Below are 18,344 nucleotides of genomic sequence, written 5' to 3' on the forward strand. Positions count from 1 at the left end.
ATTGAACTCAGGTGTGATACACCACAGTTAGGTTATTTTTTAACAAGGGGGCAATTACTTTTTCACACAGGGCAGTAGGTGTAGGTTTGGATTTTTTTTCTCCCTAAATAATAAAAACCATCATTTAAAAACTGCATTTTGTGTTTACTTGTGTTATATTTGACTAATGGTTAAATGTGTTTGATGATCAGAAACATTTTGTGTGACAAACATGCAAAAGAATAAGAAATCAGGAAGGGGGCAAATAGTTTTTCACACCACTGTATATGTTTATATGTGTGTGTCTGTGTGTGTATATGTATATATGTAGATATGTATGTATATATATATATGTTTATATATATATATATGTGTGTATGTATGTATATATATATATATATATGTATTTCTGTGTATATATATGTGTGTGTGTATATGTATATATGTAGATATGTATGTATATATATGTTTATATATATGTGTGTGTGTGTATATATATATATATATATGTGTATATGTATATATGTTTGGATATGTATATATATACTGTATGTTTATATGTGTGTGTGTATATATATATATATATATATATCAGCATCACTCACAACAGTGACAAAACAATTACATTGACAATCATGTTACGTTATTTTCAAAATGTTTCCTTTTCTTTTTCATTACTTCTTTAACACACTACTTCTCCGCTGCGCAACAAGGGTATTTTGCTAGTATATATATATATATATATATATATATATATATATATATATATATATATATATATATATATATATATATATATATATATATATATATATATATATATATATATATCTATACTAATAAAAGGCAAAGCCCTCACTCACTCACGCACTCACTCACTCACTCACTCACTCACTCACTCACTCACTGACTCATCACTAATTCTCCAACTTCCCGTGTAGGTAGAAGGCTGAAATTTGGCAGGCTCATTCCTTACAGCTTACTTGCAAAAGCTGGACAGGATTCATTTCGAAATTCTACGCCTAATGGTCATAACTGGAAGGTATTTTTCTCCATTAACTGTAATGGAGTTGAGCTGGAAAGACGTGGGGGCGGAGTTTCGTGTGACATCATCACGCCTCCCACGTAATCACGTGAACTGACTGTCAACGCACTACGTAGAAAACCAGGAAGACCTCCAAAAAGTGCTTAAGAAAACATGCATTATATAATTGAGAAGGCAGCGAAACAATAAGAAGCGAGCGAATGACATATACTACCATATTCATGAGTTCTGCTACTTCGGAAAGAAAGCAAGGTGTAAACCTAAACTTTAAATTAAGTTCATAGACAGGCTACTGCTGGCGTTTCACATACCCACAGGTAATGCGGGATACAAGTTTAATGAGAGGACGCAGGATATAAGCGAGTTTTGATCATTTTGTAACTAAGTTAAAATTGCGGGTGAAGGGGTGTGCTTATGCAAAATCCGAGAGACTGTGTTTGTGGGGGATTGACAGTTAAGGCGGGTGGGGGAGTGACGTTATCATCTCCCCTCCCATTCATCTCATTTCAATCTGAGCTGAGCTCCTCGGCTAACGCCGTCTTCCGAAGCAACTTCGTCAGACTGCCACCAAATACTCACAGAAAAATCCACAAGTTAATACACACACTGTCACTAGAGTTTCTCCACATTTAATCCTCCAGGCACTACTTACAAAAGGTCACATTGACAATCGTGTTACGTTATTTTTAAAATCTTTCCTTTTCTTAGCACAATCACAGCTGAGAAGCTTCGATGCATGTGCTCCATAACGCGTTAAAAAATAATGCATTTAATCACACTTTGCATTACAAGCAAAGGGGAGCTTTTGTCAATGCACGATTTCCTGGTACACCGATTACATTGAACAGCGCATCCCGATTAATTTTACCCTCGCACCACCTTAGTTTGAGAAGAAGTATGAAAAAATATGAGGTTAACACAGAAAAACAGATCACCAATTCAAGCTTTATGAATAATCGATTCGCCATCAATAATTGTTTTGATAAAGCCATCCTCCTTCCATTTTATAATTTTTCCGCCACTAGCCATGATTAAATGAACGGTAAAAAGTAAGAGCGAAGCGAGGGTGACTTATTTAGGCAGGAATATATATGAAAGCAACACTCATGACAATGTCAATCATGTTACGTTATTATTAAAATGTTTCCTTTTCTTTTTCATTACTTCTTTAACACACTACTTCTCCGCAGGCGCGGGTATTTTGCTATATATATAATACTAGCAGAATACCGCGCCGCAGCTGAGAAGTAGTGTGTTAAAGAAGGTACGAAAAGAAAAGGAAAAATTTTAAAATAACGTAACATGGTTGTTAATGTAATTGTTTTGTCATTGATATGAGTGTTGTTCTCATATCTATCGATATATATATATATATATCTATGTATCTATATATATATATATATATATATATATATATATATATATATATATATATATATGTTGTTCTGATATCTATCTATATATATATATATACCCGCGCTTGGCAGCGGAGAAGTAGTGTGTTAAAGAAGAAAAGAGAAAGAAAAGGAAACATTTTGAAAATAACGTAACATGATTGTCAATGTAATTGTTTTGTCAATGTTATGAGTGTCGCTGTGATATATATATATATAGCAAAATACCCGCGCTTCACAGCGATGTCATGTGTTAAAGAAGTTATGAAAAAGAAAAGGAAACATTTTAAAAATAATGTAACATGATTGTCAAAGTAATTGTTTTGTGTATTTGGTGGCAGCGTCACAAAGTTGTTTTCGGTAGCTGCATCAGAAAATGTACCACGACGTCTGACACACCTCCTTTTTACTGTTTTCTCACAGCTTGGATTGCTGCTGTCATATATATACACACACACACACACATACATACATACATACACACACATATATATATATATATACATATATACACATACATATCTTCATATCTACATATCTATATACATATCTACATATACACATATATATATATATATATATATACATACATACCTATGTACATCATATATACACACACATACATACACACACACAAATTATATATATGTGTGTATGTATGTATGTATGTATGTGTGTGTGTATATATATATATACACATACATATACTTGTGTGTTTGTTTGTATGTGTCTATATGTGTGTGTATAGGTTTGGTCACTGAGTGCAAGGGAAAAATAATAAATTATAGTCTATAAGTTATTAAACAGTAAAACATTAACGTTTTAAGAAGTACAGGTACATTGAAATTACATTTTCTATGTGAACGTTCAAATTTGTGCCTCTGGTAATGTGCCTTACCGGCATTTAAAGAAAATTAGTTTTGTGTCCTCTGCAGTGTTAAGAGAGAAAGGCTTTGGTTTGGGAAAAAGGTGTAAAGAAAGGAAAGTTGCCTTTTTCTTTTATATAGTATAGAGAGATGTGTTCGCTGACGTTATGATCGCCTTTTGGGGACAGTCGCGGTGGGTCTTGTGTAGACTGGTGAGACGTTCCCGCCATTAATCGGCTGTGATGGCAGTGTCAGTCCTGTACTCGTGTGCGTGTCTTCATAATTCGAGGTGAGGACCTGATAATCGTATACGCGCAAAAGAAAGTGTGAATCGCCTTAATATTATTTTGCCGTGGTGTAGAAAAGGGGTCCCGTGTTTGCACTTGTCTGGGCTATAGCGCAGGGGGAGGATGAAAAAAATTAAAAGTGCTCACTTTGACAAGGCAGAAGCGCAGTCAGCGTCTCAAAGGCGGCACAGCTATGCGCGCTGGCTGCTCGACTTTTGCTGGGCAGGAGACCCCAGTTTGCAGACACGTTCATGATATCAAAAGTCTCAGCGCTCTTTGGAGGTCATTCATATATATATATATATATAGCAGAATACCCGCGCCTCTCACCGGAGAAGTAGTGTGTTAAAGAAGTAATGAAAAAGAAAAGGAAACATTTTAATAATAACGTAACATGATTGACATTGTCATGAGTGTTGCTGTCATATATATGCCTGCCTAAATAAGTCACCCTCGCTTTGCTCTTACTTTTTACCGTTCATTTAATCATGGCTAGTGGCGGAAAAATTATAAAATGGAAGGAGGATGGCTTTACCAAAACAATTATTGATGGCGAATCGATTATTCATAAAGCTTGAATTGGTGATCTGTTTTTCTGTGTTAACCTCATATTTTTTCATACTTCTTCTCAAACTAAGGTGGTGCGAGGGTAAAATGAATCGTGATGCGCTGATCAATGTAATCCGTGTACCAGGAAATCATGCATTGACAAAAGCTCCCCTTTGCTTGTAATGCAAAGTGTGATTAAATGCATTATTTTTTAACGCGTTATGGAGCACATACAACGAAGCTTCTCGGCTGTGCTTGTGCTAAGAAAAGGAAAGATTTTAAAAATAACGTAACACGATTGTGTTGCTTCGGAAGACAGTGTTAGCCGCGGAGCTCAGCTCAGAGCAAAATGAGGTGGGAGGGGAGATGATGACGAGACTCCCCCACCCGCCTTAACTGTCAATCCCCCACAAACACAGTCTCTCGGAATTTGCATAAGCACACCCCTTCACCTACAATTTTAACTTAGTTACAAAGTGATCAAAACTCTCGTTTATATCCTGCGTCCTCTCATTAAACTTGTATCCCGCATTACCTGTGGGTATGTGAAACGCCAGCGGTAGCCTGTCTATGAACTTAATTTAAAGTTTAGGTTTACACCTTGCTTTCTTTCCGAGCTGGCAACACTCATGAATATGGTAGTATATGTCACTCGCTCACTTCTTATTGTTTCGCTGCCTTCTCAATTATAAAATGCATGTTTTCTTAAGCGCTTTTTGGAGGTCTGCCTGGTTTTCTACGCACTGCGTTGACAGTCAGTTCACGTGATTACGTGGGAGGCGTGATGATGTCACACAAAACTCCGCCCCCCACGTCATTCCAGCTCAACTCCATTACAGTTAATGGAGAAAAATACCTTCCAGTTATGACCATTAGGCGTAGAATTTCGAAATGAAACCTGCCCAACTTTTGTAAGTAAGCTGTAAGGAATGAGCCTGCCAAATTTCAGCCTTCTACCTACACGGGAAGTTGGAGAATTAGTGATGAGCGAGTGAGTGAGCGAGGGCTTTGCCTTTTATTAGTATAGATATGAATTACCTCCAAAGAGTGCTGAGACTTTTGATATCATGAACGTGTGTACAAAAGGGGTCTCCTGCCCAGCAAAAGTCGAGCAGCCAGCGCGTGCATAGCTGTGCCGGCCTTTGAGACGCTGACTGCGCTTCTGCCTTAAGTCAAAGTGAGCACTTTTAATTTTTTTCTTCCTCCCCCTGCGTTATAGCCCAGACAAGTGCAAACACGGGACCCCTTTTCTACACCACGGCAAAATAATATTCACACTTTCTTTTGCACATATACGATTATGAGGTCCTCACCTCGGATTATGAAGACACGCATACGAGTGGAGGACTTACAGTGCCATCACAGCCGATTAATGGCGGGGACGTCTCAAATGTCTACACAAAACCCACCGCGACTGTCCCCAAAAGGCGATCATAACGTCAGCGAACACATCTCTCTATACTATATAAAAGAAAAGGCAACTTTCCTTTCTTTACACCTTTTATCCCAAACCAAAGCCTTTCTCTCTTAACAGTGCAGAGGACACAAAAATAATTTTCTTTAATTGCCGGTAAGGCACATTACCAGAGGCACAAATTTGAACGTTCACATAGAAAATGTAATTTCTATACCACAGCCGTCGTGTAGCGCCTTTCAAAAGGGATCTACTACCGAGAGATGATCCATATACATTTTAGCTGATGTTAGTTCTACTTACCTGTTGTGTTACACAGTCTTTAAAATGTAGTTTACCCGCAACCACTCCAGTAGTGCTCAATGTACCTGTACTTCTTAAAACGTTAATGTTTTACTGTTTAATAACTTATAGACTATATTTTATTATTTTTCCCTTGCACTCAGTGACCAAAGCTATACACACACATATAGACACATACAAACATACACACAAGTATGTGTATATATATGTATGTATGTGTATATATATATATGTGTGTGTGTATGTATGTATGTGTGTGTATATCTGATGTACATAGGTATGTATGTATATATATATATATATATATGTGTATATGTAGATATGTATATAGATATGTAGATATGAAGATATGTATGTATATATATATGTATGTATGTATGTATGTATGTATGTATGTGTGTGTGTGTGTGTGTGTGTGTGTGTGTGTGTGTGTATATATATGACAGCAGCAATCCAAGCTGTGAGAAAACAGTAAAAAGGAGGTGTGTCAGACGTCGTGGTACATTTTCTGATGCAGCTACGAAAACAACTTCGTGACGCTGCCGCCAAATACACAAAACAATTACTTTGACAATCATGTTACATTATTTTTAAAATGTTTCCTTTTCTTTTTCATAACTTCTTTAACACATGACATCGCTGCGAAGCGCGGGTATTTTGCTATATATATATATATATCACAGCGACACTCATAACAGTGACAAAACAATTACATTGACAATCATGTTACGTTATTTTCAAAATGTTTCCTTTTCTTTCTTTATTTAACACACTACTGCTCCGCTGCCAAGCGCGGGTATTTTGCTATATATATATAGATAGATAGATATGAGAACAACATATATATATATATATATAGATATGAGAAAAACACTCATATCAATGACAAAACAATTACATTAACAATCATGTTACGTTATTTTTAAAATTTTTCCTTTTCTTTTTCGTACTTTCTTTAACACACTACTTCTCATTTCTGGCTGGTATTCTGCTAGTATATATATATATATATACACACATACACACACACATTATATATACTATATATATATATATATATATATCTAATATCTATAGATATATATCTATATCTCTCTTTATATATATATATATATATATATACGTACATACTATACATACATACACACACAGACACACACATTATATCTATATATATATCTATATATCTATATATAAATATATATACACACACACATACACATTATATATATATATCTATATATATATCTATCTATATCTATATATATATATATATATATATATAGCAAAATACCCGCGCTTCGCAGCAGCGAAGTACTGCCTTAAAAGTTTAATTAAGAAGAAAATTAAACCTTTTTAAACTGAGGGAATATATAACAATAATTATTTATTAAGATTCTCTTTGTATACCACATTGTGAGTTTGTGCCTCCGGTTGTAATATGACCAAGCTGTGCGCTGAGTTTACTCTTGAGCATGCAACGTACAGTTGGCCATGTGAACAGTAATCTTGTTTCAAATCTCACAGCTTGGATTGCTGCTTTCATAATCGGTTTGAGTTTCATGGTTTGTTTCAATTACGACAGTATTTGTAGGACTTGTGTTGAAGAGACATTCAGCATCTGTCAAGCGTTGTAAGTATACAACCAGTTTCATCGATAACTTCACATCCAGCTTTTGAGAGTTTAAACATTCATAAACATCAAAGTGTCCACTACTGAAATCATCACCTGTGAATCTAAGATGTTTAAGAGGCATTGGCGGTTGTCCAAAAGTGTAAAATATTTGGCCATTTCGGTACAATTGAAAGTGACAACCGAACAGTTCAGCGGCAGCCATCAACTCACATGCAGATGCATAGGTGAAGGGCTTAAGCATTTCACTCTTCTAGTGCTCCTGTGTAGAATAATTATCTCCTGTACCGTCATCAGTTCACACCTTGAACCTGTCCCAGTCATTCAATACATAAGACACAATGTTCCACCGGATATCAAGAGTGAGCCTGATATGGCCGTGCAAGCCTCACACGGTGACTGAGCTGCAGGCTATGGACATATATATGTACGTAAGTAGGAATTTAGTTAGCGTTGGGAACACACGTACCAAATTTCTTGAAGATGGGCCCATAAGTAACAAAGACTGTTGAAATGTTCAATATGGTGGCCGACAGTGGCATCATACCACCGAAATAAGTACCAAATTTCAGCCTTCTACCTACACGTGAATTTGGAGAATTTTAGATGTTGGAAAGTTCAATATGGCGGCTGATAGTGACGTCATACCACCGAAATAAGTACGTACATTGGTTTTGGTTAGCGCAGGGAAGCCGCCTACCAAATTTTGTGAAGATGGGGCCATAAATAAGAAAGTTCAACATGGCGGACGTTGTTGACCGTTATGACCATTACGCGTAGAATTTCGAAATAAAACCTGCTTAACTTTTATAAGTAAGCTGTAAGGAATGAGCCTTCCAAATTTCAGCCTTCTACCTACACGGGAAGTTGAAGAATGAGTGACGTTATAAAGTTCAATATGGCGGCTGACAGTGGCGTCATACCACCGAAATAAGTACGTACATCGGTTTTGGTTAGCGCAGGGAAGCCGCCTACCAAATTTCGTGAAGATGGGGCCATAAATAAGAAAGTTCAACATGGCGGACGTTGTCGACCGTTATCGACCGTTATGACCGCTACTTGTAGAATTTCGAAATGAAACCCGCTCAACTTTTGTAAGTAAGCTGTAAGGAATAAGCCTGCAAAATTTCAGCCTTCTACCTACATGGGAAGTTGGAGAATTAGTTATGACTCAGTGAGTGAGTCAGTCAGTCAGTGAGGGCTTTGCCTTTTATTAGTATAGATATATATATATATATATATATACATATATATAGATATAGATATATATAGATATGACAACAACACTCATATCAATGACAAAATAATTACATTAACAATCATGTTACGTTATTTTTTAAATTTTTCCTTTTCTTTTTCATAACTTCTTTAACACACTACTTCTCCGCTGCGAAGTGCGGCTATTCTGCTAGTACAGTATATAATTGAGAAAGTTTTCCAGATTATTATTCAATCGGATGGCTGTTAAATCTGAGGAGTGGTCCAGTCTGTTTTGGAAACTAGACACATATCCCAGTTGCATACAATATATCACTATTTTCTATTTAACTTTTGTGATTAGTGCATAACAAGGATCTTACATATTTGCTTCTCAAAATATGCCAGAATATCTGCTTTTAACATCATGACTATGCACTATGGATTGCCATTATCTATGTTCCTGTTTTCCCTATTTGTTATACTAAAGCTGTTTTTCTTGTATTCACCTAAAATAATCTTTGGAATTCTGATATTTAAAACATTTAATTTAGTTTCCAACAAATATTTCACTGCAAAAAACTAAAGAGTGTGGGGTTTCTTGGCCATAATGAATAAGGTAGGCTCTTTACTTCAGAGGTCAATCTGATGACTCTCCACTTTATAGCTGTAGATGTATGTATTGCATAGTACAGTCACAAGTACAGCACATACTTTGCCAAATATAATCTGTTAATCCATTGTAGAGTTTGAGGCAATAAACTTTAATTTACAATATACAGAATAGTTGTTTCATAACATAAATGCTGTTTTAATATTGTCTCATTTCAGCTTTTGTAGGGAATGTGGTGAAATTTTAGGGATGTACCTATAAAGTTTATTTTATTTTACTTTAAGTAAAACAGAAACACATTCATCATTGTGGTGCTTTTTGCAGATGGAAACATCCTTGGGTCATATCAGTCCTGGTATGGTGGAGTTTATTTTTTCTCCAGACCTTTGCTCTGAGGTAATGAAAGCCATTGGAGCAAAAACATCAGAGGCAAGACAACAAGCCAAAAATCCTTTTGACTGGATGACAGATGAACAGTTTAAGAATGTGCAGGTATTATTGAAAATTCATGTCTGCAAAATAAATTACATTAACAAAATTTGGTATAGGTGGTGAGCAAGAGTTTTGGAAGTATTTTTCACTAAAATTTAAAGTGGGTCACCTAGTAAATATTTAAAATATGATCATAGCTGCTTTACTAGCATCACACAAAAGCAATAGTTTCAAATTAACAGTTTTGTAGGCTGCATTAAAAAGTAAGAAGTGTTGTTACCTCACAAGAAGTTGAATTGGTCCATATAGAGTCTACCTTATTTTAAACAAGACACATGCAAAAAAACAAATCTAATTTCTTTCTCATTGACATATTTTAGTGTTTTGCAAAGTTGCTCAGCAAAATTTTCCAAAAAGGATAAAAATAAACCTTCTTGATTAAACACATTTTTTTCCAAAGTACAGTAAGGACAACATATGGGTGCTGCTTTACAGTTGTGTTTGCATGAGAAGATCTCCAAACATTTTTTAAATAATTCAGTAGATGCATAGAGGGAAAATGTAGTAACTGTAGTATAATCACAACTTCAAAAACTTGAGGATGATTTGACATTTTACAGGGGTCCAGTGTAAGATGGGTAAACTGTCAGCTGTTACAGCAAGTCAAAAAGCATTCAGATACTGTCATATATAGTGCAAATAAAGACAGGGAGGGATTGTTTATCTGTGTAAGTGAGGAATGGTTTAAAAAGTGGCATATTACACTTAAAAATAAAATTTCTAGTCCAGATGTTGAAATACTAGCTGTAGGAATGTGTCCACTTTATCTGCCTAGGGATGAGACAAAATATAAGACTAGGCGAAAAACATTGCTACTTGCTGCAAATAAAATTGTCTGCAGCTTATCATCATCCAAACCATGAAACTGGTTTTTGACTTTCACCACACCAAAGAGCATCTATGCATAGTTACTACTCAGGGAGAAGATGTTGACGTAGTGCACCCCAACAGATATTTGGGGGTCAATATCAGTGTCAAGTTGGAATGGTCCAGTGACACAGAGGAACTACATAAGAAAGGGCAGAGTAATGTGGGTAGTCATGTCTTTTACATGTTATACAACTTTGTGATGGCCAGTGTGATTTTCTGCATTGCCGTGTGCTGGATGGGTATCATCACTTCAAGAGATGCTCAAAAAACAACAAGCTGATTAAAATGGCAGGCTCAGCTGTTGGACAAACTATTGAGGTAGCAGTGCAGGACTGAATAAAGCTGATGGCCATTATGAACAATGTTACATATTCTCACTATGACAAGCTATCATTAAGTACTTTTACAATATACAGTAGGATGGTCCAGATCTAATTATGCAATTTTCATTTTGCTATAACTTATTAAGTTTATAATATCATCGAGAAGTTTGCGAGCTGACGACATAAAGAATCGTCTTCGCGCCAAACTTGAATTGTCCCTGCAAAAATCAAAGTCATCCAGATGATCTGGATCTGCATAATTAGATCTGGACCACCCTGTACAAACTATTCAGGAGACGTTAATCAAAAAGCTTCTGGGGTTCTTAAATGACAACAATGATATCCCTTTATAATACCACAAAGTGACTGCATTCTTATCATTAGCCAAGTTGGAAGCTTTTTCTTCTTTTTTGTAATTTTTGTGTGTGTGTGTATGTGTTTGTTAAAATATTTCTGTATTTCTTAAGCTTTTGTGAAAAGCTATCTACTTATGCTATCTACATATGTTAACTGAGGGATAGTGGAGTTTTGTGAAAACTCTATAGGTGTAGCAGTGCTCTGAACCTATTATATATATATATATATATATATATATATATATATATATATATATATATATATATATATATATATATATATATATATATATAAACTTCTTTTTTAATAAATTATTCCCTACAATATTTTAGATTTTGGCTACATATTATAGCTGGTTCTGGGATCTATTTGATCGAATGTACAAAGATGGCAAAGAAATGACCTGGAAGGCACTATGTGAAAGTGACCAACCAGAGAATTCAACAAAGGTAAGAAACAAAGCAACAATAAACATTTCAAAAATATGTTATTGACTTGTAAACTAAAGTCTATAAAAATGTTTTCTCCAGCTGCATTTCCTAAGAAGCACTTAGCAGTTCATTTCAACTAGTCACAAAATATTCCTATTCTGTAATTTTATTATCATCATCTGTTATCTGTGTTCCTACTTTTCTTTAAGTAATCATTAAATAGCTTTCTTCATCATCTGATTACCTTTCAGCCAGTTCTGTTCAGTAATACTGGTCAAACTCAAATCAGTATAAAACAAAAAATGAGTTATTCAATCAAGAAACTATGCCTTTGTTGCAGGTGAAGGGTCCAGAAGGACTGGATGAATTAAGTCCTCTGCAGCGCCTGCTTGTTATCAGAGCTGTGCGTAATGACAGATTCATACAGGCAGCATCACTTTTTATAAGTGGCGTTCTTGGGAAAAAGTAAGTATTTTTAGAAGGACTGATAAAGTATAGCATTGTTTTCTATTAGAAGACAATTTGCAACACAACTAAGAAAAAACATTGTTCATACAGCTTATATATTTTAATTTGTTAAAATAATTGTGTTGATAAATAATTCCAGTGAAATGGCATTTTCTATGAAATGAGTTATACAATGTAAAATACGATTGAAGGTTGAGTGATAGCCATAAATAATATATATGTGTATAATGTAGACCCTATGAGGCTTAATATATAGCTGCTAAATAATAAAATTTCATCTTGAAATTGAAACATTTTTAAAACTATTATTATTATCAATTAACATAATCTAAAACTATCAGGCTATATAATGAAATTTGATTCATTCATAGAACATTAACTAAGCAAGATGGACTATCATTAAATCATAAAAATTAAGAAGAAAACATAAAATTACTATATTTGATCTTGAACTTGATCTTTTTTGCCTGGTTACTACATTTCTATTTAATTTTTATTTTGGCAATAAACTGTCACATAATATAGATCCTCCAGTTAATGTTTAGTATCATCTCCTCATGCCCCTGAGGGGTTTTTCATGTATTTTGATTTATGTAAATATTCCACATCAGAGAGAAAGGCATGTTAAGTTAGTAGGTGAGTTAAAACTGTGTGGTGCAGATAGCTTGGATAAAGCACTCCACTCTAATTACATAAGTGAATTGATGGTGAAATAATATACTGTAATGTGAAGCAGATCCATCATTTTAAAATCAATTTTAAAATCATGGAATACTTTATTAAAGAACTGCAAAATGAAACAGGTAGAAATGAGATCATACTTTATGTAAATACCATGTTTTAGCCTATATGATCATCTTCCAGTGGCTTATTCCTGGATGTCTAAGACATCTTGACTTGAGTAGTGATATTTTTACTTAATATTTAGGTCAAAAGCATATTCATGTAACTGTTTTTTTTTTTGGTTTACTTTAGGGAAATCATAGTGTCAGCAAAAAACAATTAAATGCAACAGATGTTAAGTGCTTCGAAATTTAGTATTGTAAACATTTTCTAATGGAAAAATCACAAAATTAAAAAGGCAGTTTATCGACAAATATTTCACAAATATAATTTTATAGGCATGAATTTCCAAATTAACAAGCAGTTTAGGCAGTCTGTTTAAAGTTATAGAAGACCCTCTAATTCTAAAAAAATGGTACATTTGTACAACTGTAATTAAGCCTTGAAGATCTTTGTTGTGTTCAGCAGTTTCCTGATCATTTTTGGAATTGTGCCTTACTTTTGTTTTCTGCTACTTTTTAATTAACAGGTATTCTGCTGCAATTCCAAGTGATCTTCAGAGCTGTCTCCAGCAATCTAAAACCCAGACTCCTATTTTGTTGCTGTATGACTTTGAAGCTGATGTCCCATGGAGACTGGTTTCAGACCTTTCAAAAAAAAGGTCTTGTGCACTTCAGGTCATCACTGTATGTGACTCAAACTGTTCTGAGACATCTAGAGTAATGCAGCTAATTGAGCAGGCTATGGTCAAGGTATGTATGTAGGGTGCTGACACCAAAACATAATTTGATGCTGCCATTGTTGATCAAATTATGACTAGAGCTAAGTCTATAAAACAAATCAAGGCAGCTAAGTTAATACAATTGTGCCATATGAAGTATTTCATTCTCACTAAAGGTATTAATTCAATACCACTCAGTACTCAGTCATATTTGTAAAATTACTTTATTTTTACACTTAGTTCGTGCTGAGCTTGAAACTGTTTTATTATGACCAAATAATAAAGGCATCCAGGTGTGTACAATCGGGTTTCAACCAAGCATACTAGTATACAGTAAATTAAGTGAGACTACATTTTTATAGACTGTCTCAGAAAAGACATTACTTTTGATCTATACTAATAAAAGGCAAAGCCCTCACTGACTCACTCATCACTAATTCTCCAACTTCCCGTGTAGGTGGAAGGCTGAAATTTGGCAGGCTCATTCCTTACAGCTTACTTACAAAAGTTAGGCAGGTTTCATTTCAAAATTCTACGCATAACGGTCATAACTGGAACCTACTTTTGTCCATATATTGTACAGTATACGGCCATAGCCTGCAGCTCGGTTACCGTGTGAGGCGGAGTTGTGCCTGCCCATATAAGGCCTTCCGTCAGCAGCTATCCAATAGACACGCTGCCATGAAATATTCAGGGGTGAAGGACTGTGCTTACAATTGAGAAGGCAGCAAAAGAATATGAAGTGAATGACGCATACAAGCATATTCATAAGTGCAGCTACTGCGGAAACAAAGTACGGTGTAAACCTTAAGTTTAAATTAAGTTCATAGACAGGCTGCCGCTGGCGTTTGTCATGCCTAAGACAAATACGATATTCGCGAGATACAAGTTTAATGACAGGACGCTGGGTATAAACGAGGCTTTTCATCACTTTGTAACGGAGTTAAAATTGCTGGTGAAGGACTGTGCTTATGCAAACTATGGTCAGGAATAGTATAATGTTTGGCACAAACTCTGCAAAAGTGCGACAGAAACTTTTAAGTGGCGGTTCTGAGCTAACATTGCATAAAGCCGTGGACATCGTGAGATCACACGAGATAGCACAAGCACAGCTGAGAAGCTTCGATGCATGTGCTCCGAGCGGCTCACGTGATCTGACTTTGCAGGACTGGGAAAGGTAAACCCATACATGCAGTGTGTGATGTCTCAGACACACTACTTCTCCACTGCGAAGCGCAGATATCTCAGCTAACATTAAATAAAGCCGTGGACATTGCAATATCGCACGAGATAGCACAAACACAGCTGAGAAACTTCGATGCATGTATTCCGAGCGGCTCACGTGAACTGACTTTGCAGGACTGGGAAAGGTAAACCCTTGCATGCAGTGTGTCATTTCTCAGACACACTATTTCTCCGCTGTGAAGCGCAGGTATTTTGCTAGTTCTTTAATAATTATAAAAAGCAAAAAGGACAGCCATTGAGAATGAGTTGAATCATCAATTGGCTTAACACCATAGCTCAGCAAGGATTGAGTTAAAGCTAGCTTCATTTAATAGTATAAATTTATTAGGAGCATTCAGGTTATAAGACCACTGCACATCTGGTTTCTCTTGAACACTGTATACTTTGCACATGGTTTGATGAGTGGGTTAGTGATGAACGACTGTCCTAAACAGACAGATACATCTTTCCTTTCGCTTGAAAGCTGTGGTTACCATCAAGTTTAAGATCCAGTTTGAATGGACAAATTTAGTTTTGTTGTGAACAACTCTGTTGTTTTAACTTGCACAATTAAATTCACCAGGAAAAAAGATTGTGTGTGTTATCTGCAATGCTACTTCACAGCTCCAAAAGACTTCATTTAAATCTTAACCCCATCATCGTATGTGTAGAGTTAGCATATTCTCCAGTTTTATTCTCCATACCCAAGAAATGCCTGTTAGCTTAATTAGTGACTTCAAACCAGGCATTGTATATGTGATTGTTAGTGTCGGTGTGTCTGTGTGTGCCCTTGCTCTGAACTGGTGCTTTGGCTAGAGATGGTTCCTGTCTTGCAATCAGTGTTTCTGTGATAGGCTCAGTCCCTCACCATGCTAAATTTGGTTAAAACAGGTTTGAAAATATATCACTGGATGGATATTTCATCTGTAATTCCTTGTTGATGGGATGTAATGGTCTGTTATAGATAGATAGATAGATAGATAGATAGATAGATAGATAGATAGATAGATAGATTAAATAGGTTTTTACATGTTTGTGATATATAACAACTGATTGGACAATGTTTGCATACTAATTAAATTGTGCACGCCATCATCATTGTTAGATATGCCTTCCTTCAGTACCAGTAATCAGAAAACACCCCTGCAAATAAATTGAAGTATTATACAGTCAAATATTTTGGCTGCTCAGTCAGCCTGGATTGTAATTAATTTCTGTCTGTTTTTTTGTATAGCACTCTTTACTGAGTGGAGGCTCAGACTGCTGTAACAAGTTTACAAGTTAAATGTAATTACAACTTTACAAATCACTAACTACCTGATGTATAAGTACTGTCCAGTCCACGTTTGAACATCCTGATGACAAGAATTCATGAAACATGAGTACATGTATTACTAAAGCATGGGATGTGCACACTTTAATCAGTAGTTAGCCATGTGGAAAAGGTAAACAGTAAATAGACCGTTTCGACTAGTGCCTAGTGATAATCAGGATTTCCAAGCTTCTCCTGAGTGATTTATTTATAACTTGTTTTTTAAAATTAATTGTCTGGTTGTTTTTTTTTCATCTAGGGAAAGTGGCTGTTGTTAGAGAATATCCAAAACTCACCTCACTTCATGATGACTCTGGAAAGTATTCTTCAAGAAAAAGAGGATGTGAATAAAAACTTCCGCATTTGGGTATCTGCGCAAACAAGTTCGAGCTTAACAGTGAGATTGCTTCATTCTTCAGTCAAGATTGTTGTAGATACACCAAAGGTAAAAACACAAATCTCTGCATTGATATTATTACTAATAAATATATGTTGTTTTTATCATATAGAAAGTTGCTGAAAGAAATGTGAAATCTTCAACTTCTATTTCTGAACTGTGGTTAATGTAGATTTTTGTTTTACCATAGTTAAAAAAAATTAATTTCCAGTGTATTTTTTTCATGCGTTGTGCACAGCTCATTACCCATGTTCTTATGATAACAGTGACAGAGTTAATTAATCTATACTAATAAAAGGCAAAGCCCTCACTCACTCACTCACTCACTCACTCACTGACTCATCACTAATTCTCCAACTTCCCGTGTGGGTGGAAGGCTGAAATTTGGCAGGTTCATTCCTTACAGCTTCCTTACAAAAGTTGGGCAGGTTTTATATCGAAATTCTACGCGTAATGGTCATAACTGGAAGCAGTTTTCTCCATTTACTGTAATGGAGATGAGCTTCAACGCCGTGGGGGCGGAGTTTCGTGTGACATCATCACGCCTCCCACGTAATCACACAGTACATAGAAAACCAGGAAGACCTCAAAAAGCGCTGAAGAAAACATGCATTATATAATTGAGAAGGCAGCGAAACAATAAGAAGCGGCGAAAGTGACATATACAACCATATTCATGAGTTCTGCTACTTGAAACAAAGCACGATGTAAACCTACACTTTAAATTAAGTTCATAGACAGGCTGCGCTGGCGTTTGTAATTTAGTGCCTGCCCATATAAGGCCGTCCGTCAGCGGCAATCCAATAGCAAACTGCCACGGGTAAATATTCACGGGTGAAGGACTGTGCTTATGGAGAGGAAGATGAGATGGTCAGGGTGGTGTTTGACACAAACTCAGCGAAACTGCGAGAGAAAGTTTTAAGTGCCAGGACTAAGGTAACATTAAATACAGCCATGGACATAGCACGAGATGGCACCAGCACAGCTGGGAACCTTCAATGCATGTACACCGAGTGGCTCACGTGAACTGACGCAGTGCACAGATAAAAGGCAACAGTTCCAAAGAGCTGAACAAAACCGAATTACACAATTGAAAAGGCAGCAAAAATATGAAGCGTCTCATACATACAAGCATATTCATAAATCCAACTACTGCGGAAACAAAGCACACGTTGGAAAAAGTCAATGTCCCGCTAAAGGAAGACAGTGTAAAAAACCCGTGCATGCAGTGTGTCAGGTCTCAGATAAAGAAGAAGACGAGCTGTTTATTGATGCAGTAAGAAACGAATCGATGAATGAAACCTGTCATCTTTACAACGATTGACAAACACGGAATGTAACTTGAACACAACACATCTTACAAATACGAACCTGATTGAAAGAAATAATGATAATCAAATCCTTGATGACAGCAACACTCAGTAACACTCACAAAACAAATACTGTATATTGACAGTCATGTTACGTTATTTTTAAAATGTTCCCTTTTCTTTTCTAGCTTTTTAACACACTACTTCTCATGCGATACGCGGGTATATATATATGTACAACTATGTAACTACATACTCGAATAATGGATACTTTATTCGCCATTAGTGATTGTTTTTGTAAAGCCATACTCAGTGTATTCATTAGATGAGCGGTAAAAAGTAAGGGCAGGGAGGATGACTTATTGAGGCATGCAGG

General features: G+C 35.8%; 1 protein-coding gene across 1 annotated transcript in view; it reads left to right on the forward strand.

Annotated features, from left to right (window-relative positions):
* The window catches only part of LOC120526593 (dynein heavy chain 5, axonemal-like), a 259,504-nt gene that overhangs the window by 225,905 nt on the left and 15,255 nt on the right, over positions 1-18,344 (forward strand). Inside the window, exons 91-95 of the mRNA XM_039749755.1 lie at positions 9,605-9,772; positions 11,655-11,771; positions 12,094-12,218; positions 13,534-13,756; positions 16,521-16,706. Coding sequence (XP_039605689.1) covers positions 9,605-9,772; positions 11,655-11,771; positions 12,094-12,218; positions 13,534-13,756; positions 16,521-16,706 — 819 coding nt within the window. The remainder of the gene's footprint in view (positions 1-9,604; positions 9,773-11,654; positions 11,772-12,093; positions 12,219-13,533; positions 13,757-16,520; positions 16,707-18,344) is intronic.

The sequence above is a fragment of the Polypterus senegalus genome, chromosome 3 (genome assembly GCF_016835505.1).
Source record: "Polypterus senegalus isolate Bchr_013 chromosome 3, ASM1683550v1, whole genome shotgun sequence".
NCBI classification, from domain to species: domain Eukaryota; kingdom Metazoa; phylum Chordata; class Cladistia; order Polypteriformes; family Polypteridae; genus Polypterus; species Polypterus senegalus.